This window comes from Barbatula barbatula, assembly GCF_947034865.1.
Source record: "Barbatula barbatula genome assembly, chromosome: 20".
NCBI classification, from domain to species: domain Eukaryota; kingdom Metazoa; phylum Chordata; class Actinopteri; order Cypriniformes; family Nemacheilidae; genus Barbatula; species Barbatula barbatula.
The window spans coordinates 12,521,051-12,543,719 of NC_136783.1; the positions used below are offsets into that span (position 1 = coordinate 12,521,051).

The window sequence follows — 22,669 nt, forward strand, 5'->3', positions numbered from 1 at the left end:
TTGTTGAACTTGTCAATGTTGAATTTACAGTCAGCCCATTAAGAGCCAGTGCAAATATGATAGGAAGCTAAGTGGATCTGAAAGGTGGTCCTTTCAAGGACTATAAAAGGCACAGCGGCACAGATTCCTTGATAATTCTACATAGGCAACATGAGTAAGATGCTGATTTGTGTTGGTAAGTTGGAAATCAACTTGGTACATTGCATTTACATTCATCTTTATTATGTTACATATGTTTGGACTGGTTTGATGTGATTCCTGAAATTCATGTGTAATTTAATACACATATTTGACTGAACTCACTTTGACAAGTTGTTTTTTTAAAGAAAGGGATTTAAATGGTTGTATTTGCATTACAGGTCTGGCTCTCCTGCTGCATGTGCAGTTGGGTAGGTATCAGATTTACATTTCAAACGTAACACAATGTCATGCTTTTTGCCCTTACTGATTCAGATGTTGGTTTCTTGTTCAACAAATAATACTTAACAAATAAAGTGTAAAGCAGTGCTTCTTCTAACCGTCTCATCTCCACCAGGATCAACCTATTTGTTAACATGTTACTTCACCAACTGGGGTCAGTATCGACCTGGTGCTGGACAGTTTTTGCCAACAAATATAGACCCGTGCCTGTGTGACCATCTGATTTATGCCTTCGCTGGCATGGAGAACAACGAGATCAAGACTACGGAGTGGACTGATGATAATTTCTATGAACAGTTTCAAGCCTTGAAAAACCAGTTAGTATACTTCTGCATACCAGAAAAAAAGCAGAAATACTCACAACAGGCCTCTAAATATTAAACACAATATGTGTTCTGTAATTCTTTGTGTGCGTGTATTATACTGATTAAATAGCACTTGTATTTTCCTACAGGAACAATAATTTGAAGACTCTCCTGGCTATCGGTGGATGGAAATTTGGTACCCAAAAGTAAGAGTCAAATAGTGTAACTTTATTCATATGACAGGAAATTCTTGTTGCAGCCCTTACCTCCAAAGCAATAAAAATGTACAGTATGTTTCATAAAAAGTAGCTGAAGTTTATTTTTGGTTTCCATCTTTTATTCAGGTTCAGTACAATGGTGTCTACCCCAGCTAACCGCCAGACTTTTATCACATCTGTGATCAACTTCTTGAGGTTGAACGGATTTGATGGTCTGGACCTTTTCTGGCAATACCCTGGTTCCCGTGGCAGCCCTCCTCAGGACAAACAGCTCTTCACTATCCTGACACAGGTTAGACAGCGTCCAAACTAAATGGTGGTCAAGTCAACATAAAAAACATATAGTCATAAGAACATGAATCCACACCAACACTTATCTTTTTAAACAACAGGAAATAATTGCTGCGTTTGAAGCGGAGAGCCAGTCAAGCAACCGTCCCCGTCTTCTGCTGACGGCTGCTGTTTCCGCCAACAAGCCCATGATCAATGCTTCATATGAGGTCGCCCAGCTTGGCCAGTGAGTAGAGACATTCTTCCCTTTTTTTGTGTTCCTGTTAGATCCACAAAATTGTATGCCAAGCAATTCTCTTTTCCCTTTGCAGAACGCTTGACTATTTTCATGTGATGACGTACGACTTTCATGGATCCTGGGATAATATAACAGGGGAGACTAGCCCCCTGTATCCTGGTCCAGCAGATCGAAATGGCCTTGTAGACTTTAATGTGGTAAGTTTTTGATTTACCACAACCCTGCTGAACAGCATTGCAATCTAATTTATTTAAACTAAGTTTCTCTGGTCAGAAAAGCCATGATGGTTGACGGCCTCGCCTCGAACATCATAGAAATTCAATAGGAATACATTATGGTTCAATGCTGAAGAAATTTAAGCAATTTTGTGTTTGAAACTTCACTTTAATTTTGTGGATTTACTTTATTTTTAGGATTTTGCAATGAAGTACTGGCAGAGCAATGGAGTCCCAGCTGAGAAACTTCTTGTCGGTTTTCCCACCTATGGACGTACTTTTAATCTGACCAACCCGACCAACACCGGTGTTGGTGCTCCTGCTAGTGGGCCTGGGCCTGCCGGAGCTTTCACAAAACAAGCTGGAGTCTGGGCATACTATGAAGTGAGACTTTAGGAGATTTCACATAATAAATTAAAAGCGACTTTTTGCTTAAATATGATGCTGTAGTTTATTTCAGACTATTATGCAGAACTGTGACTCATACTGTATGTTTGTTTGTTTGCTTGGTTCTCAGATCTGTTCCTTTATATCGAGTGGAGCTGCTCAGGCGTGGGATACTCCCCAGATGGTTCCCTATGCATACAACAGCCAGAATGTTTGGGTTGGTTATGATAACATCCAAAGCTTCCAAGACAAGGTAAAGTCTCTTCTTGTGTAACACACAGCCACAGAAAAAAAGCACTCCAAATTTTCATTTAATAAGAATTTCTAGATGTGTCGTGGCATTCCAGTCCAGTGTCTGTTGAATTCCAACAAAATTTAGAGCTTAGGAGTGACATTCAATTCCCCCAACAGCAACGTGAAAGACTGACAGCATGACAAGACACTTGAAAACTGTAATAAAAAGGATATTGTTGTATGAAATATTGTTTTTGAACTTTTCCTGAATACATGTGGAAACATTACTGTTATGTTGCTTAAAAGTGAACATGAACATGTTTTGAAATAATACAGAGCATCTTTTTCTGTTATTTTGATCTGTTTCTCCAGTTTTCATTTTCTGCAAAAAATCCAAATTAAAGCAATATTTTTATTTGAAATTTATCCGCAATATTTTCAGTAGTTTACAGAATGAAACAAAAATTATAATTTTACCTAAAAACAGTATATTAAGAAAAACAGCGAAACGTTTTGGAATGGTCTCTTAATTTTTTCCACGGCTGTTATGTCATTATGGATGACATTCACATGGCAGCAGTAAAAATGTTTCCTTCTGTAGATTTACCCACAAATCACAACATAATGGTAAATGTGATTTCTCACAACTAGATTCAGTGGCTGAAACAATACAACTATGGAGGGGCCATGGTTTGGACATTAGATCTGGATGATTTTACTGGCCTTTTCTGTAATGGAGGGAAATTTCCTCTGATCAACACTTTGAAAAGTGGCCTGGAAACTGGAAACCCTGGTAAGAACAACAGCAAAGTCACATATGCCAATGTGCAGACTACGGCTAGATATCCTTAAAGCAATTTGCAAGCATTGTGGAAACGTGTGTGCCCTATAAGAACAGAATTCTACAGCCCTAAGAATACTATACTGTTAATGAAAAACAATCATTATTTGTATTGTGAAGAATATGAATTATAAAATAACAAATAAGAATGTCCTTTGCCATAAATAAGGTATTGTGTTGATATTTCTTTGTAGTGTATATCTGTGTGGATCACACACAATTTTCTCTCCTCAGATTGCAATAACTGTTCCAGTCCCCTACCAGTCACACAGGCCACTGCTACACAACAGCCTGAAAGTGACACAACTTTAGGAATCATTACCGAAGAGACCACCACTGAAGAAAGCACCACTATAGAATGTATTACTGTCGGAAGCACCCCTGAAGAAACTACACCTAAGGGAACCGCTGCCATAGAGACCACCACTGAAGAAAGCACCACTATAGAATGTATAACTGTCGGAAGCACCCCTAAAGAAACTACACCTGAGGGAACTGCTGCCATAGAGACCACCACTGAAGAAAGCACCACTATAGAATGTATTACTGTCGGAAGCACCCCTAAAGAAACTACACCTGAGGGAACCGCTGCCATAGAGACCACCACTGAAGAAAGCACCACTATAGAATGTATTACTGTCGGAAGCACCCCTAAAGAAACTACACCTGAGGGAACCGCTGCCATAGAGACCACCACTGAAGAAAGCACCACTATAGAATGTATTACTGTCGGAAGCACCCCTGAAGAAACTACACCTAAGGGAACCGCTGCCATAGAGACCACCACTGAAGAAAGCACCACTATAGAATGTATAACTGTCGGAAGCACCCCTAAAGAAACTACACCTGAGGGAACTGCTGCCATAGAAACCACCACAGAAGAAAACACCACCATTCGAAACAGCAGTTGAGAACTGGCTTCTGTCCAAGCCAAGCCAACAATACTGAACCTTGATCCATTCTACATTAGAAATAAACATTTATAGAATGTAACATATTTGGCCCTCTTTGGCATCATTAGTTGACCTTTCTTTTACTGTTTTACTTGCTATATACAAGGACAAATTTTTAAATCTCATGTGACAGTATTTGTGATGTTTTCCGATAGTGGGTTTAAGTCTGGGAAAAGCATTGATTGTTGGATGACTCTGAATTAAAAAGAAAATATAGGATTTTGTCTTGTGTCATATGTTCAAACACATCGATCACATCTGTAAACAGAGAACACCTAAATAATTTACATGATTATGTCTAAAATATGATTTCTTTCAAATAATAAAAACACAAGACCTTGAACATGACAACAAGAAGAACATTTTCCGGCACCATCATTTCTGATGCTTATGTCATGTGTGTAGTGGCATGTGAGCGCGCATTGACTAAATCATCAACAGATTTGAGCTCAACTCCATGCCGATTATTATTTAGGAGTGGTCCGTTTGGCATTAGCGTTATCTTGGTTATTATTACTCTTTTGATTTCAATAAATATTGATGTTGGGTTTAATATTATTTAATCTTATCTATGTGGGTCATAAATTGAATTATACCACGAGGCTGTTGAATGCATCAATCTGATTGGTTGTCAAACGTTCTATGGGTATGAATGAACTTTCAGTAAATGCACAAGGTGTTCAAGGTCTGTTGACCGCATAACTTCTCCAAGTTTAAACATCAGAAAGATTAGAATGTGTAGCCTACAGAGCATCACCGCACACAGCACCCTGCTCTTGATCTGACGTTTATAAAGTCAAAATTGACTGGAAATGGAAACGTGTGCAGTTTCGTTTCAATAACCAATTTCAGCATTTTATTGTCAAAAACAATATAGAAATACATATACTGAGATCAAATAAATAAAATAACTAAATAGAAAAACAAAATGCAATAATAGGCCCTGATAGTTCGTTTTCCTCTTTATGCTGCTTATTATGCTGATAACAAATATAATTTGATAGACCTAACCTTTTTGTACTGCTGATGGTAAAAACAATACGATGAGTAAATCATTTGTATCACTGTTTTTTTGTCACATTTCTAAATGTGGTGCAGGGAACTCACACACACCACGTAGCACTCAAGCTCCCGAGTCCGTTCGCTCTAACGGACGCTTGAAATGAGATGCGCAAGAAAGTAGTCCTACCACCAAGAGCATTTTAAAGGCGATAACTTGACAAACGTTGAATTAAAACTTGAACAATGTTCTGTGGATTGGTAACTGTGGTATAAGCGGAATAATTAACTAAGGGCCGTTCAATTATTCCAAAGTTAAAGCACACCCAACACCTCAGGGTGTGCATTGACTTTTGAATAATTGAATGGCCTGTCGTCAAATATTGCTTATGAATCATGTTTTTATTTGTGCATTCTAAATAATATCAATATAAGTGCAGTTGGTTTGTTTTGATTTAAGCCATAATAACAAAAAATACAGATAGCTAACACACTAAAACACAACAAAAGCATGACATAATAAAAAACGTGATTTTTCAACTAATTTTATCTAATCTAATTTTGGAACAAAACTCTTCATATCTTTTTTTTATTGGAAGGTTAATTTGTTTTTGCATTAGCTGATCTTGTCAGTAAAGGCTATTTAAAAAACAGAGGGGAACATTATTGTGGACAACCGGTATTCTTACTCTCAAGAACTTTCGAGTATCTGTATATTGATATGTATTTTTTACCTTTAATATTTAAGTACATTTAAATTTTCGTTTTCTTAATTTTCCTCAAAACATTTCAAATTTTGCTTTTGAAGTAAAAAATCCAAGATTTTATACTCAAGAATTATTGGTAAAGAACCGTGTAAAATGTTGTGGATCTTTGTAATGTGGTGAAGTCAAATAGTCCAGGTAATAAAAACATTCTGATGAAGGACAGATGTGCTTGACTAAAAATAGTCTTGACTAAATAAAATAAATAATTTTCCAAAATGTACTTTCCACAAAAAAAAACAGCAGGAATGAACAATCCCTTAAATGTTGTGAGTGTCACATCTTAGGCAAAGTATATGTATAAAGTGTGTTTAGTGCAGTTTTTGCTTTAATGATAGCATCTGTCCAGCACATGTGCCCAGTCACTTGTGCATACCTTTTCTTTATTTAACTTTTGAGGAATGCTTATCACATTGTGTGTAACATTCGATATTTGCTTTTATTATAAAATGTAGCCTTATTACAACAGTAAAGGGGATAGGGAAAAGGCTCAATGCAGTAGACATTGCAATAATTCTGTCAACATATAGAATTATTCTGTGATTAATGTAAATGTTGCACATTAAGATAAGAAAATATTTTTATTGGAACTTGACACTTAGCAGCAACCTATATCACAAATATACAATGCATACCTTGCCTTTATCGTGTTTTAGTCATTGCATAGGTAAATACCATTTTGATTCAAGTTTAAAAGCCTAAGCTAAGTAGATATTGTTATTGAGCACAAAGACAGATTGAATTGGCTTTCGGGGAATAACACTTGTTCAAACATTTTTGATATGCTCACAATGAATTCAACATGAAAGCAGCTGCCATTAGGATCTAGTGCAAATATAATTAAAAGCAAAAATGGATGTCAGAGGTTGTCCTATCAGAGAATATAAAGCAGGAATTAACTTTACATACAGTAGTCACAATGATCAAGCTTCTGGTTCATTTGGGTAAGAAAAGTCATTTCTTTGTTATTTTATATATTAAATAACATTATTCTGTGGTATTTGGTTTTTGTGAATTGCACTATTTTAATTTCATAAATGATCCGATAAGTTTCAGAAATAAATTTAAATGGTTTAATTCTCGGGTGAGAAGAAGCTACTGGAATACTGTTTCATTATTATACTTTCCTTATTTTCCAGAAAATGTAGAAAAACTATACTGAAACAGATTAGGATACTTTTATTCTTCCTCAGTCGCAAAATACTTTTTGCAAGATTTTTACAAGTTTACTTTTTATTTCAGCATTACGTTTATTGGACTGTGTATCTTGCAGCTTGATTTCACAATCTTTTTTTTTGTTAATTTATTCGTATATCCTGTGTCATTCATTTTAAAGAAAAAAAGAAAAGTTTCCCCATTTTGTTATATCAGAAAATGTTCTGAAGTAAATAAAAAATATATTTTTCTTAACTTTGTGACACACACTTAGTGTAAATTTTTTCTTTGCTTCTTACACTTCTGTTTGTATTACAGGTCTAATTCTTCTGCTGCAGACACAGTTAGGTAGGTTCCAAATTTCAAGTAACATTTTAATGAAACTCTCAAAGAAATATAGGGTTTAAATTGTTACTTTTTAAGTACTGTCATTGATTATTAGACAGATGCAAGAATATTTCTGCTGTCTGATCTAAATATAAATTCCTGCCATGAGAACCTTAAGCTTTGGACAGTATTATGGAGTATTTTGTTATACAACTTTTACCTAAAATGTTCATTTATGCTTTATTCCTACTGTTTTCATCAGGCTTATCTTATCTGCTAACATGTTACTTCACCAACTGGGCTCAGTACAGACCCAACGCTGGAAAGTTTTTTCCATTAAATATAGACCCGTGCCTGTGTGACCATCTGATCTATGCCTTTGCTGGCATGGAGAACAATGAAATCAAGACCACTGAGTGGGATGATAATGCACTTTATGGACAGTTGCAGGCTCTGAAGATCCAGTCAGTATAATTAATTTAGTACAAAAATAGCTTAGCTAAATGAACTTGTTCTCAATATTAAAAAGAATAATGATATAAAATATAATTTTCTGGTCTCCAACAGTAACAGTAATCTGAAGACTCTCCTATCAGTGGGTGGATGGGATTTTGGTACCCAGAAGTAAGAGATCATCAGAATACATTGTATACTTGTCTTGAAGGTCAAAACTCTTACCTCACTGTCCCTGTTGCTGTATTCCTTTTCTCATCAGGTTCAGTACAATGGTTTCTACCCCAGCTAACCGCCAGACTTTCATCACATCCGTGATCAAGTTCTTGAGGTTGAATGGGTTTGATGGTCTGGACATCGTCTGGCAATACCCAGGTACCCGTGGCAGCCCTCCTCAGGACAAACAACTTTTCAGTATTCTGATACAGGTGAGACAGAACTTGTTGATGTCAGTATTATATAATAAAATATTCTATATGTCATTACACCCTAACTAACAATATACGGTAACACTCGGTTGTATATAGGTGTAGAGTATGTCCAGTGCAAGGGTTCAAATGGTCTTGCAGCTTGTGACAAATTTACAAAATCAAACAGTCCTAAAAGATCAATTCTGTATGTACATTATATGTCACATCAGGAAATGATTGCTGCATTTGAAGCAGAAGGCAAAGAAACCAACCGACCTCGTCTTCTGCTGACCGCTGCTGTTGCTGCCATCAAATCCTTCATTGACTCTGGATATCAGATTGCTGAACTTGGCAGGTATGTAGACACTCAATGAAATATTTATGTACAACTGTAATTTTACTCACCCTTGTTTCATAAGAAAATTATATTTTCAAGAATGTTGGGAACCTTACAGTGGCATCCACCTTTCACTTCTATTATATGGACACAAAACCAATGCAAATGAATGGGTGCCAGTTAACAACATTCTTCAAAATATATTTTTTTATGTTCTGTGAAAGACAGAAAGTCATACAGGTTTAAAATGACACGAGGGTGAGTAAATGTGGACAATTTGTTTTTTAATTTCATAAGTTCATATATTTGTTTTTCTTCCTGTAGGACTCTTGATTATTTCCATGTTATGACTTATGATTACCATGGCTCTTGGGATCAGGTGACGGGGGAGAGCAGCCCCCTTTTCCCTGGTCCATCTGATCATGGTTTTCTCAACTTCAATTTGGTACGTAAATCCAATGACTTGACTTTGGTGAAAAGCAGTGTTGTCCAAATCTGTGATATTTGTTTTTTTAATGTTGTTAGAACTTTTCAATGAACTACTGGAAGAGCAATGGAGCCCCTGCTGAAAAGCTTCTCGTTGGATTTCCCACCTATGGACGGACCTTCATGTTGGCCAAGCCGACTAACACTAGTGTTGGAGCTCCTGCTAGCGGACCTGGCCCTGCCGGACCTTTCACAGAAGAGGCTGGATTCCTGGCATATTATGAAGTAAGACTTGAAATTTGTGTTTAGATCATCCTAAATCTAGGCTACCATGTAGTCCAGTAACGTCTATTTCCATCAGATTTGTTCTTTCCTGGCAAGTGGAGGTACTCAGGCATGGGATACTCCCCAGATGGTTCCCTATGCATACAACAGCCAAAGTGTTTGGGTTGGTTATGATAACATGAAGAGCTACCTGGCCAAGGTAAGGTTTAGTCTAGACAAATATTTTGGCTGCCCATCCTACTAACTTGTCTTAGACAGTTTTCTACCCAGGCTCTTCTATTGGAGTATATAGTGTAATGTGATTTATAGTAAGTCCCGTTAAAAATCTCTGATTCAGATTTAATCATTATATGTTAAACAAATGTATAAGGTTACAAAGTAAATAATGCATTTGTAATTAATGTGTTCTAAAAAATGAATACTGGAAATGAACATTCTAAAATGTTTGTAGGTCATTACTGAAATATGTACTTTAGTGACATTCACCTCATTGTTAAGATTAGATTTCCAATAAAGCGAATGAGATGCTGTATTGTAATGTCATACCTTAAATGTCGTTACTCACAAAGTGCTTTTATACAGATAAACAAATCTTTGTGAAAACATTACAGATACAGTGGTTGACACAAAATAACTTTGGAGGTGCCATGGTATGGACAATGGACCTAGATGATTTTACTGGCAGCTTCTGTAATCTTGGAAGATATCCCCTGATCAACACACTGAAAAGAGGAATAGGAACTGGGAACCCTGGTAAGAACTGGCCACATGAAGGTCATCTGAATGTTAAACATCCTGAAGGATGTTTTTTCCATCGAATGCAAATATATTTGTGTTTGTCTTTCTTTAACAATTACATCCAAGTTATTGCTGCTGTCCTTCTAAAACCTCAGATGTCCTAATTTGCTGTTTATCAGGAAATACATTTTATATGATTAAATACTGTGTTGTCAAAGTTGACAAGCACTCTTTAATGATTTTTATTGGTTAGATATTTGCAAACCCTAGTGACAAACATAAAGGGTGACTAATAATAATGATTTATGGCAAAATAGACACAAAATATAGAGAATTGAGCTTACAGAAGGACAGCAGCGATATAAAGTCATTTTTGTGATTTACTGTTTTACATCAATCGTTATCTTAAAAAGTAAGAGAAGTACCTTCCATTTGTACTGTGTCATATGGATCCTATAAAATTTTACTTTCTCACACATGTATTTTACAACTCCAGCTTGCAACAGTTGTTCTGGCCCCCTGCCATTCACCCAGTAACATTCTACACCTCAGCCTGATGCTGGTAAAACATGAAGCTCAGAATAAAGCACCAGATGGGAATGTTTGTGCTTATAAAGTCAACAGTCTGTATTTACAATAACCCCCAACAAGATCAATTCTACAACTGCAAATTACAATAAAATATATGTTCAGTAATTTTGTGTGTTATTGTTTTTTTAAGGGGGGGGTCTAACATTTCAGTGATACACATAACACTGACTACAATGTCTGCAATCTCCAATGCTGAACGATTTTTGTTAGTATGATTTAAAACAAATTTGCTCACTTAAGTTCACTTAAGCTTTTAAGCTCCTTTCTTTTTTTGTCAAGTTTATTTATTTACAGTTTAGTAAATCCTACATACGTCATAAGCATACAATGGAATGTAGTGAAGTATAGAATAATAATCTAATTATGACTTTACATTTCATTGTGCAATAAGAGCAATGCGAGCGCCTAAAAAGAGAATTGTAAACATACAAAACTCTTAAAAAAGGTAGCAAATATCTACAAAAAATACTGTAAGAAATGAGGAACAATCAAAGATATGATTTTGCTCATTCCAAAACACTAAAATGCTAAAAAAATACAACATAAAAATGTTCAGTTGTTGTGATAATTTTTTCATATGTTCATATATATTATTTATCACTGCACACAGTTTTACAAGATTTTCTTTTCTGTGAACAAAGTTCTGCAACTCCATTAAAGTTATAACCTAGTATCACACTTATTTGAGATTACAAATATATTTGGATCAGGCACGACTCTTGTACCATAATGTTCCTTTCTGTGATGCTCCAAGTAGGGACCCCAGTCTTCCGTGGGCGAGCAGGCTGATTTGACACGCTGTATAATAAAAGACATAGAATCATAAAAAGACTGAAAAATACAACATGACTATGTTATATAAAAAATTTTTATCATTCTTGCAAAACATTCTTTTGATATGCAGATAAATGTAAATGCTGTGCAGTACCTGCCAGAGGTGTCCGTTAGCGCTGTACACTCTCCAGACTGCCAGTATAGGGATCCATATGAGGGTAAATGCAGTCATGCACCAGCCTAGGGAAATGCCCCATTGTGGGTATGAAACTGAGCCGTATGTGGGGGGCGTAAAAGAATATATAGACCATCCAAGTATGATCTAATGAAAATAATAGACAGAAATAATGTAAGAAACTAATTTGTATGTTTATGATTAACATTATATTCTAAAATAAATTCTAATGTGCATACAATTAGAACCACCGGGGTTATAAAAAACCAGCAAGCTCTCCACCATAACCAGAAGAGGGCGCTCTTGGTCCCGATCATCATCTCAATGTCCTTGATGAAACGATTACCTCCTGAAATGTTCAGTTTAGATATAAAGAGTTAGGAATGTTTAAAGCAATAAATAAAGATACAGAAGCACGTCATATATTACTAATATATATTACCATATAGCAAGGCTACACCTATGACTTCCAGCAGTCCTGCAACTAGTAGAATCCATCCAGCACAAAATGAGTCGATCAGATTCACCCAGTATATTCCTGCCTATAAAACAACATTTAAGCATTTGTGTTACTGTTTTCAGTTTGGACAGTACTATGGAGAATTGATGTTTAATGTAATTTCTTCCATGACTGAAAAACCTTATAAAGTTGATTTGAAGTGTGTTCCCCATTCACTTGGAGTTACATTTCTTTAAGAATTTCTTGGTAAATATGAACCAGTGTTTTTAATCAGTGATGCTATGTATTCTTTACTCACCCCAGTGACACATGGCAGGCCGAGCAGAAAGAGAAGAATGCAGACTCCTGTGGTAACAAAACCTCGTCGGGACTTCAAAACTTTGGGATAAGCATCCTGAAGGCAGGTGGTGATAACCTCTGTGAACAGATCATTATTCATATCAAATATTTGAGCACTTGTGCAAATATTCACAGGGAACAGTTGTTCTTAAGATAACGCTTATTGTGACTCTACATTTGCACAGGCCGGGACATATTTTTTAAACGTAAAGAATGATTTCAAAATATCACAATCTTTTACTGTGATTTGACAAATATTCCCATAAATTGAAAAAAAGAAACAACACATTTACAAAAGCCACAATTCCCTTAAATGCAAGACTGTGTAGCATGTGAACTGCATGCAAAACAGTTTCTCACTCAGCCTTACCTATTCCTGCAAACTGAGAGTCCAGGCCAAGAGTTATTAGCATGAAGAAGAACAGGATTGACCACAGGGGTGATATAGGCAGCTTAGAGAGAGCATCGGGGTATGCAATGAAAGTCAATGCAAAGCCTGAAACACACGTTAGGGCACAGGTTTTTTTCTAAATGTATACCAACAATATTATAATAAAAAAATCACAAATTAAGTAAACACCCATATGATTAGTTGTTTTGTTGATTTGAAATGTTTTATCTTGTTACACACATTCTTGGCCTTTTGTGGATAATTCATTGGTGCATTTGATTTCAAAGAAAAACTGTAAGAATTTGGTTCACTTCTAAAAACATTGTTTTAAAACCCTCTTATGTTGTTCAGCCCTCCAATCTAACTACATAAAGACTACATACAGCTTTCTTCTCTTTGTAACCAATACCATTCCATACTGACTTTAAATCACATTTCAATTTCAAATTTTACCCTCATCTACAACTTCTGACACCGGTTTCTTATAGACGTATGCCATGTGTCCGAGGATGGAGAAGATTGCAAAGCCAGCAAACACGCTGGTGGCACAGTTTGTAACACACACTATAATGGAGTCTTGAAAGCAGTTGTTGTTAAATTTATTGTAGGATGACAGAGCCGTTAAACCGCCCCAGGCAATGGAGAGAGAAAAGAATATCTGAGTAGCTGCGTCCTTCCAAACCTGTGGTTGAAAAGGGGGCTAAATTAGCTTGGTGATCATATTCACATATTATCAGTGAATAGGAACAGTGAAGTGGAAGTGGAACTGAACCTCAGCCTCGCCCAGTTTAGTGAAGTTGGACTGGGAACCGATGTAGTACTCGATGCCATTTCTCGCTCCCTCTAGTGTGACACCGCGAATCAGCAGAATCAAAAGGACGATGTAAGGGAAGGTAGCTGTGAAATAAACAACCTGAAACATACGATTGATCAGATATAGACGTCTGTGAATTTTAAAATGGGATAGCAGATAAGATTTACTGAAACATTTACTGTAAATAAGTAAATTAACATTACTGAGGTGAAACTCTAACCTTCCCAGAGGACTTGATGCCTTTGTAGAGAGCTGCACCGACTATTATCCAAGCCAGCAGTAGACAGAGGGCCAAATGCCAGATGATCGGCCCCGTCTCATCCATACTGCTTGTGCGCTGAAGAGCCACCTCACTGAGAAAAGATCAACCAGTCACAAAAATGTTTCACAAATACAAAGAAAAACACAAAAATATATCAATAAAATAATTACATTTTAAAACAAACAACATAAATCAGTTGCAAACGTACAGTGCCAGAGACATGCAATGTGTCTTGGAAAAAAGCATAAGTATGTTAGTAATACACTATATAATACACATTATTTTAAAGTCTCCCTGTTAGATATTATTTGGTATCTGGTACAACAAATGTCAACTTACTTCCAATACTGCTCACTAGGGCTCTGCCCTGGTACAAAGTCACCCTGGCATGTTTGATTCTCATTCAGTGAAACAACACTAACGTTGTAAACAGTCGAATTACAACATCCTATTAGGATCAGATAAACAATTTATCATTTGGACTTTTATGCAATTTTGCCTTTTTTCTATTCCATAAGGAACAAGTTGATCTAACAATTTAAAGTCATATCATTAAGCATAGGCGGTTTCCATTAAGGACATTTCGCACATTGTTAAAACCGAAAGGAAGAATTCCCTTCAAAACCAGTTCAGCTGAAAAGATCCAAAACAATTTCACTGTATGAGCAAAAAGCCCTGCAACCTATAATGAAGAAACCGTCTTTATATAACAAACCTATGTCAGTTGCGTTGCAGCTCAAGTCTGAAGATCCACCCCAGGGAAGTGGATATTGAAAAGATGCAAAAAGGTAATAGATGCTGTATGCAATGATGACATTATAGTAGATGTTCACAAATGTGCAGACTAGCATCATTGTGATACCAACACCTAAAAAATCCATAAAATACACAGTAAGACAAGCATTTTATTTCAATTGTTTAGTTTGAAGCTAAAGTAATTCAAAACAGACTGTCAAACTATAATCACGTTTACATACCCTATTAAACAATAATGTTTCCCGAGGACATATTCAAGTGTGCAGTCTGCATAATAACTAGATATGTGTCTGCAGAATGTTTTAAGTGTGTCTCAAGGTCACTTTGGTACTTCGGAAAATTAGCCTTGAGACATTTGCTGCCACCTCAACGTGTGTCTGAATACTTCATTTCATTTTTGTTGCAACTTTCACTACTATTTAACTGATTCACTGAGTTTACCTTGTAGTATAGGCACAGCTTTCCAGACATTGATGGGACCTTGGCTGCAAAACTGTCCAATTGAGCTTTCCAAGAAGAATAGAGGAATGCCAGCAACAGCCAACATGATGGTGTAGGGAATGAGGAAAGCCCCTTTTTTCGTTAGAAATATATAGTCCATATCATTATATGAGGTAACAGGATTATGAGAAGATATCATTAGAGGCATATTTTGCATTTCACAGTGCAAAATATTTGTATCAAAATATAAGATTTGACGAGTATTGTCAACTTAGGTATGTTTCTTAGTATAAAGCTCAAAAATCCTTTAAATCCTTACAAATTTAATTAAGGTTTTAATTTTCAGAATAAAAATACGTTTTTGTACTTTTCTTTAAACAATACAAATAATATGCAAAAAATAAGGTTAGCCTTTAAAATAGGTTTATATTTATATTGTTAACACCCCATTGTTAAATAAATAACTATTTACTAACTAATGACTATTACCTCCTCCATTTTTGTATGCCAAGTAGGGAAATCTCCACACATTGCCAAGACCTACTGCATAACCGATCATAGACAGCATATATTCTCTTTTACTGCTCCAATTCCCTCTGTCAGAGTTTTCATCTTCTGTTCCAACATGAGAGTCTTTCCTTTTAGGTTCATTGTTTGTCTGCAAAAAAAAAGAAATAAAAATCATTCATTGGTTAATAAAATAATCATTAATAAATATTAATATTATAAAATAATTGTGAGGTCATATGAATTAAACCACTATTATTATTACCTGGTCACCTACAGTTGAGTTTTTAAAAAGTATGCCTGTAATCTCATTCAAGTTGTATTTCCTCATTCTTCAGGTAAAGTGATGAATTCACCTGAACAAGAGAGCTTGAAGAAGAAAACTGCACTGGCTGATGTGGTCTTATATATGTCACAGCCTCCCGCCTCAGTAAACCCCAAAAGGCTTAAAAAAAGAACACTGTCAGTCTGTCATTACAACCCAGTTTGATATAAAGCATGAGACATATCGATTCATCCAAAGCATTTCCAGATTATTTTATCAGTAAATTCCTATTTAGGGAAGTAAGAAAAAAACGACATAGGAATGTGTTTTCTAACAGGACATGATTGGAGAATGTTTCATGGTTAAATCAAAGTTTAATTCATATAAGTGATAAAACATTGTTTTAAAAGAAATGTCTTCATCGTGTGCCATTGATCAAGCTACATTAAAGTTCCACAGAATTCACACATTCTGCTGTTTAGTTGTAACAAAATGGTGGAAAGTTGACATGCTTCATTGATGTGCAAGGAGTAAAAAAGCAAAATATCAGGACACAAGAAATGGAAAAAATATTCAGGGAATTCACTAATTCACTTCCCTGATTTTTAAAGTGCTAAAGTGTAGATTCCAATCCCTTATTGACATTCCACACACTTGTCTCAATAGCCGTACACAGTGTGATGGAGGGCAAACATGAGAGCTATGAACACAACAGGCAACATTAACTATTAACCTAACAGATTGATTTAAACATCTATAAGTCGCAAATAAGGGAACTAAAATAAAAGGAACATTCACAACCTCAACACCAGTACTGTATTTAGACTGTACTAACCACAGATTATAATAGTTTACTAGCACACATGAAGCTTTTGTAAGTATAGGTGACATGATGTGTACCACAACATGATGTAATCGGCCAAAACTATCAGGACTGTCATTAAAGAACTTATCAGGTAATAACAGGTAAAAAACAACATCATCTTCAATGGCTAAGTGTGATCACACCGAATGTATGAAAGAGCTGAAACAGATAAGAGTAATGCTTTGCTTTATTCATGTTCCAGATGAGTTCATTTGACATCTGCATTTTAATTCCAATGATTCAGTGAGTCGCATAAATAATCTCTCATAAAAAGATTGTTTGGGCTAAAAATAGGATTCCTTTCTTTCTCTGGGGTATTGTAATGTGTTTGATATCTTCTGTTTAGGTAACTATGTAGTCTACTTAGCAGTCATACTTTTATAAAAATTAATTCTTTGAATTACATTTCGAACACTGTTCCTAATGCAAGTCCTTGTGACCTTTTATAGAAAGTAACAGCCCCCTTACAAGGATTTGCACAATTATTTGTTGTCCACATCAATTAGCTCATGAATGAGTGGATACTGTATTACCAATAAAGGGAGTGAAGTTGGAATTGTCAGTGTCACTTGTTGTTTACATTTTTAACTCCTGTGGGATGACACACCTAATATGCAGTTATAAGTTGTTAACATAATTATTCACATGTCACACTAGGATGTCATAATCACAGTCACAAGTCGCATAAACATGTTTCCACACGTGATGAGTGATGTGTGGTGTATAAATAACTGCAGGCTGTTAAAACACATGATTGTGTTTTCTTAGAAAACTTGCAAAATGTGTTACATTAATAGGTAACTGATTGATGTCATAATTTAGGAGAGCACGAAAGTTACACTTTCTAAACTGCAAACCTGTTCATGAAGGTTATTTCCTTGACTCCTTGCTCTCAGAAGAATGTTCTTCATGTAAGAATCAGAATGTATTTGTAGCATGTGCTGATTTTTCAGGACACATTGAGATGAAATTGAAATTAATATAAGGATGGAGGTACCATGATATGTCTGTTCTTGTGAGATACATGATTTGTTTTGTTCACAAAAAGGCGTTTCAGAAAATAAAATGTAAGCTTTATTGAGGCACATGAAAGATCTTCAGGTATATTTAAACACCGGGACATTAGGCTTTTAACATACAACATGCATTAAACTGATTATAAAAAACAATTCAGTGTTTATCTTTTTCACATGTTTAGAATAGAGATTACACATTTTAAATGGCATTGGTTTTAAAACAACGAGAAGCAGACAAATTCTTGCTTTTTTTTAATTAGATAACATTATAGAATCAGTTAGTCAAGTAAAGACCTTCTGTGTTCAGTTCCTACTTCTGCTTCATAGGTAGAATAAATACTCACAGAACTGTTCAAGATGGTTTCCTGAACAGATCTGAACCGACGCTGTAAACACCTACAGTAAATAAAATGTAAAGCAGACTGCAATTTCCATTGAAGTGCTTGTCGTCTTATAAACTTACAAAAAATAATATTTGAATGGCTAAAATGAAAATAAACAGGCTTTGCATACCTTTATAGTGGATTTCAATTTCCTTCTAAATCTCTTAATCTCTCAATATAAATGTATCCCCATTTTAGAATTTGTGTGTCCCTTCGAAGTCCACAGGAAATGACATTCATCTTATACAAAATTCTGAAGCACTTTAAATTCACCTTAAAAAGAAACCTCAAAGCAGTGTCATTAAATGCACCTCAAAGCAATGTCATGCCACTTTGAGATATTAAATGATAGAGCAACACAGTAGTGCCCCCTTCTGGATGACACGTGACATCACACGGCAATGTCAGAAGCAAGGCGAAGGCACAGGGCAGCTTCAGGGGGCATGTCTCCAGCACTGATTTCATTTCCCTCCAGCCGCAGAACTTTCAGCTTGGAAAAGTTCATAATGTCCACCACACTGCAGAAACTTCCCAATGTAAACTCTAAAAGAGAAAAAGATACATTCACAATTTTAACATTTTTGTTAGGGGCCACTCTATGTGAATTTAAGAGAACTAAACTTCTTGTTTTAAACGTTAATCTTAATATATTTTTGTTAAATTTTGCTCTGTTTTTGTTGTTAAAGTAATTTTCTTCTAAAGTAATTATTCTAAAGATCTTAAATGCGAAGAGGGACCGTGCTTGAACATTTAACTCTCAAGCACATATGGACTTTATTAGAGTGTTTATACTTTTCTAGTAACATTTCTTAAATGCATGTTCTTTATGATCTTTAATACGTATGCACAGTAAAAAAACATTCTTTATTCCTTTTACTCAAGTATTTTTACTCAAAAATGTACCTTTTAATACAGAATAGACGAACAAACAAAAGTATGAATTTTAAGTAAGAGTTTAAATGTACTCAAGTGAAAATATATCATAAAACGTTAAAAAATATTTACGAATATTTACAGATACTTGAAGGAACCAATATGGTGAATTCCACGCATGGGGACCCGCGGTTTATGTAGAAAGCTTCATTATGTAAGGTCTTTACACACCCCTGAAGACAGCTTTGTATATTATATTGCATTTCTAGGACCTCCAAAAAAAACCCACATTGAACCTTTAACAAATGAAGCAAAATAATCTGACCTTCTTACACCAGTGTTTTAAACATCCTAAATATGTCAAAGTTAAACTGTACCTTTGATGTGATTTGCCTGGAGATAGAGATGCTCCAGACTGCTACTAACAACAGGAATTCTCTCCAGCTTGTTAAAAGACAAATCGAGCTCCACCAGTCCGCTGTTGTTAAAGGTGTTTTGGGGGATGCCTTTGTCTGTGAGCGCATTGTGAGAGAACCGGACGTACTGCAGGTTGGTGAATTGGCTGAGAAAGTCAGCAGGGATTGCCTCAATTGAATTTGACTCAAGGTAGAGTTGGTGAAGCATCTCGGGAAGACCATCTGGAACCTTCTTCAGCTGATTACTGCTCACGTCCAGCAGAGTTAAAGACTTGAGGCCTTTCAAGCCCCCGCTGATTTCCTGAAGGCCGTTGTCATGGAGCAGAAGAAAGGTCAAATTCTCCATCCCCTCAAAAGCACTGGGGGACACTTTGGCGATGCTGTTGTGATTGAGACGGAGGTCACGCAGGGAGCTGGGTAGGTTGGACGGCACTTCAGTTAGGTTGTTGTTGCTCAGGTACAGACGATCCAAGTTGGCCAGTTTAGAAAACGCATTCTTGCCCACAGAGTTGATATGGTTCTCGTGCAGCATAATCCACACCAGGTTGGTGGCATTACCGAAAGCTTTGTCTGGGACAGAGGTGATCTGATTGTGCTGCAGGTACACATACTTCATCCGCGACGGGATGTAAGGCATTTTTTTCATGTCGCGGTTGTCACAGTACATGGCCACTGGGAAGGTTGGAGGGCAGTCACACTCCTCTGGACATTCTCCACCGGTGTTGTCGGCTTGAAGAGAGGCATAACCACGACTGTGCAAAGAGGCAAGCCAATGTAAGGGATCTCTGTTCTGAGCCAGCGTGAAGTTCACAAGTCCCAATGCCAACAGGAGAGCAATTAGCCTCATTGTCACAGAGAGAGGAGACTCTATAGACAGATGTACAACTTTAATATTTATGGATTTCTAATGGGGAAGGGAATATGAAAATTCTGTCATCGTTCATCCAACCACATGTAATTCTAAACCCGTATGACTTTTCTTCTTCTGCAGAACACAAAAGAAGATATTTTGAGGTATGTTGGTAACCGAACAATATTGGACCCCATTGAGTTCCACAGACTAAACACAAAACCACTTCTTTTGGGAGACATTTCTCAAAATAATCGTGTACAGGTTTTGAAAAACATGATGGTTAATACATGATGACAGAATTTATTGTTTATTTAACTATCCCTTTAATAACTTCAAAAAATGCCTTAAACCAACTGAGAAATGTTCAAAACTCCCTGAAATTGAGCAAGTCTGAACAGCTATTATGGGCCCAAAATCGATTAAGACAAACCAACTGAGACAAGCCATGAAGAATTGAAAGAATAGATTCAATAGAAACAGACATTAGAAGAGGAACGGGGAATGGTCCCTTACACATTATGAAACAAAAGAACAGTATAAATAGTATAAAAAAGAAATCATTTGTGTAGAAAGAGAGCAGTGTTATATAAAGACTCAAAACCTTCACCGCAAAGACATGAGCTTTTCCTCTCAACTTTTCAACTTTCCAAAATCTCCAAATGGTGCAAGATGCAATATTTCAAAAACAAACAAGTAAATTATAAAATCCAACATTATCCAAATCGCCCATTAAAGATTTGGCTATCACACCTACCCGTTTCTTTGTCCACTGCGACTCTCTGTAGAAATATGGAGTTGGTTTGGCAAAGTCTGCAACTATACCCTCTCTCCCCTGCAAGCATTTTTCCTCCACCCTCCAAAAGCCCCCACTGAAACCCCATCCAATTACAGAGGACTTTCTTCTCTCAATCTCAAGTCCATTTTTCACCAGCGCTGAATGTCTCGATCACTCCCAGCTGTGGAACATGTTAAGGACATCTGCTTCTGCAAACATCAAGGTTTTCTCATCAAGGAGAAAGTGTCCCTCATCATGAGACAGACCTATCAACACAACAGGGCATCAGGGGATGTACAAACAACTTATACAGAGTCTTCTTTAGGTCCATCCAAGAGACAAGCTTGAGTTACAGTACAGCTTTTTTCATTGCCTGGCTAAGATGTGCCAGTACCAGATCATTTCTATTAGAAAAGAAAAAACGTTGAATGTGGTAACTTTTAATGCTTTCTTTTTTTAAACGTTTGCGGGGTAAAAATGTAAATTAAAAAAAAGTATCTGTTAAAAACTGAATTTGATTGGTCTTCACTCAACCAATAGTACATGTAGTAAACAACAGAAAAAACCTCTCATTTCAGCTGTTTATCTTCTGTCCATGTATCTCCAGGCACTCGTCGTGATGAATGCCAGGGTCTTCTATCTCCGGAGAAGCTTTTCTTTGTGATCTTGGATGCCTGCTTGGAGCCAGCTGGTTTAAGGTAAGTAGATCTGTCATGTGCTAGAGGTGCTGTGCTTCGGACAAGACATAAAGTCTGGCGGTTACATGATCTGACAGCTCCAGGTTCAGGCCTGAATATACCATTACAGCTACAGGTCTTAGGGGATGTCAACATTTTTATTTATTTTCTGAAGATGTCCAGGAATGATGCACATCAAATTCATAAATGGCTGAGTTGTAGTGAGCAAACGCTGTAGTTCAACTTTTAGGTAATTATCCCAATTTGGCCTGCTTTAAAGTTAAACAGAAACTTCATTAAAGCATATAAACAATCGTCCAAATGCAGTTTAAGTAATAGCGTAATTGAATGCAATTTAAAGGAATAGTACACTTCAGAATTTGCCCCCATTGACTTTACATTTTTATTCCTGAATGGAAAGTCAATGGGGACAAATTTGCATGTGAACTACTCCTTTGAGATTAGTGGTCAATGAGAAAAAAATGCTTAAAAACTGTAAATAGAATGTCAATAAGCTTTTGTAGATAAACAGAGAAGTGTAGATAATCAAATCAAAAAAGTTGATTTTACTCAATTCAGTTAATTTATTACAAATAATACAATTTGCAGTTTGATGTAGATCTGGTCAATGTTTTTATATTCCAGTCACATTGGTTGGTCACTTTATTACTTTCTACCCAAACCTAATGCCCAGAATGCACTGGGGCTAATCCCAGAGGGAGATGAACTCAGCATCAGGAAACGCTTTACATTCCCGACATCCTTGTCGCCTCTCCTACTGATCTCTTCACGTATGAGACCGAAGCTCTTTGAACTTTAGTGTGATTTGTGATTTGAGGCAAAGAGGTCAAACAACACAGGTGACTTGAATCACTGTGAGACATGTTGTCTCACATTATCTTTAGTGACTGTCCCGTCTGTAAATAAAGACAGAAAGCATCAGTGATCAGTGGGCTGTAGAACATTTTGCCAAAGATCATGAATGCTTTGTTATCTTTATTTTTTAAAGGAAAATAATTGACTAATAAATGAGTATGTGT

General features: G+C 36.3%; 3 protein-coding genes across 3 annotated transcripts; 1 reads left to right on the forward strand and 2 right to left on the reverse strand.

The window, feature by feature from the left end:
* Positions 1–150: 150 nt before the first annotated feature.
* LOC306909767 (acidic mammalian chitinase-like) lies at positions 151–10,740 on the forward strand (the record flags this gene model as incomplete). The annotated part of the gene is made up of 11 exons (XM_079483799.1): positions 151–175; positions 360–389; positions 536–737; positions 7,915–7,971; positions 8,063–8,228; positions 8,441–8,565; positions 8,872–8,992; positions 9,073–9,258; positions 9,335–9,457; positions 9,870–10,011; positions 10,718–10,740. 11 exons carry the CDS (start codon positions 151–153, stop codon positions 10,738–10,740), a joined length of 1,200 nt encoding a protein of 399 aa, XP_079339925.1.
* Positions 10,741–10,842: 102 nt separating this feature from the next.
* slc6a14 (solute carrier family 6 member 14) lies at positions 10,843–15,887 on the reverse strand. The gene is made up of 14 exons (XM_079482712.1): positions 15,772–15,887; positions 15,489–15,657; positions 15,000–15,131; positions 14,518–14,670; positions 14,142–14,250; positions 13,761–13,893; positions 13,499–13,639; positions 13,180–13,408; positions 12,706–12,831; positions 12,295–12,413; positions 11,979–12,078; positions 11,776–11,885; positions 11,516–11,683; positions 10,843–11,385 (listed from the first exon to the last, which is right to left on the reverse strand). Exons 1-14 carry the CDS (start codon positions 15,835–15,837, stop codon positions 11,248–11,250), a joined length of 1,893 nt encoding a protein of 630 aa, XP_079338838.1. The 5' UTR covers positions 15,838–15,887; the 3' UTR covers positions 10,843–11,247.
* Positions 15,888–17,692: 1,805 nt separating this feature from the next.
* Positions 17,693–20,983, reverse strand: fmoda (fibromodulin a). The gene is made up of 3 exons (XM_079483378.1): positions 20,932–20,983; positions 19,286–20,191; positions 17,693–18,578 (listed from the first exon to the last, which is right to left on the reverse strand). Exons 2-3 carry the CDS (start codon positions 20,169–20,171, stop codon positions 18,427–18,429), a joined length of 1,038 nt encoding a protein of 345 aa, XP_079339504.1. The 5' UTR covers positions 20,172–20,191; positions 20,932–20,983; the 3' UTR covers positions 17,693–18,426.
* Between the last annotated feature and the right edge of the window lie 1,686 nt (positions 20,984–22,669).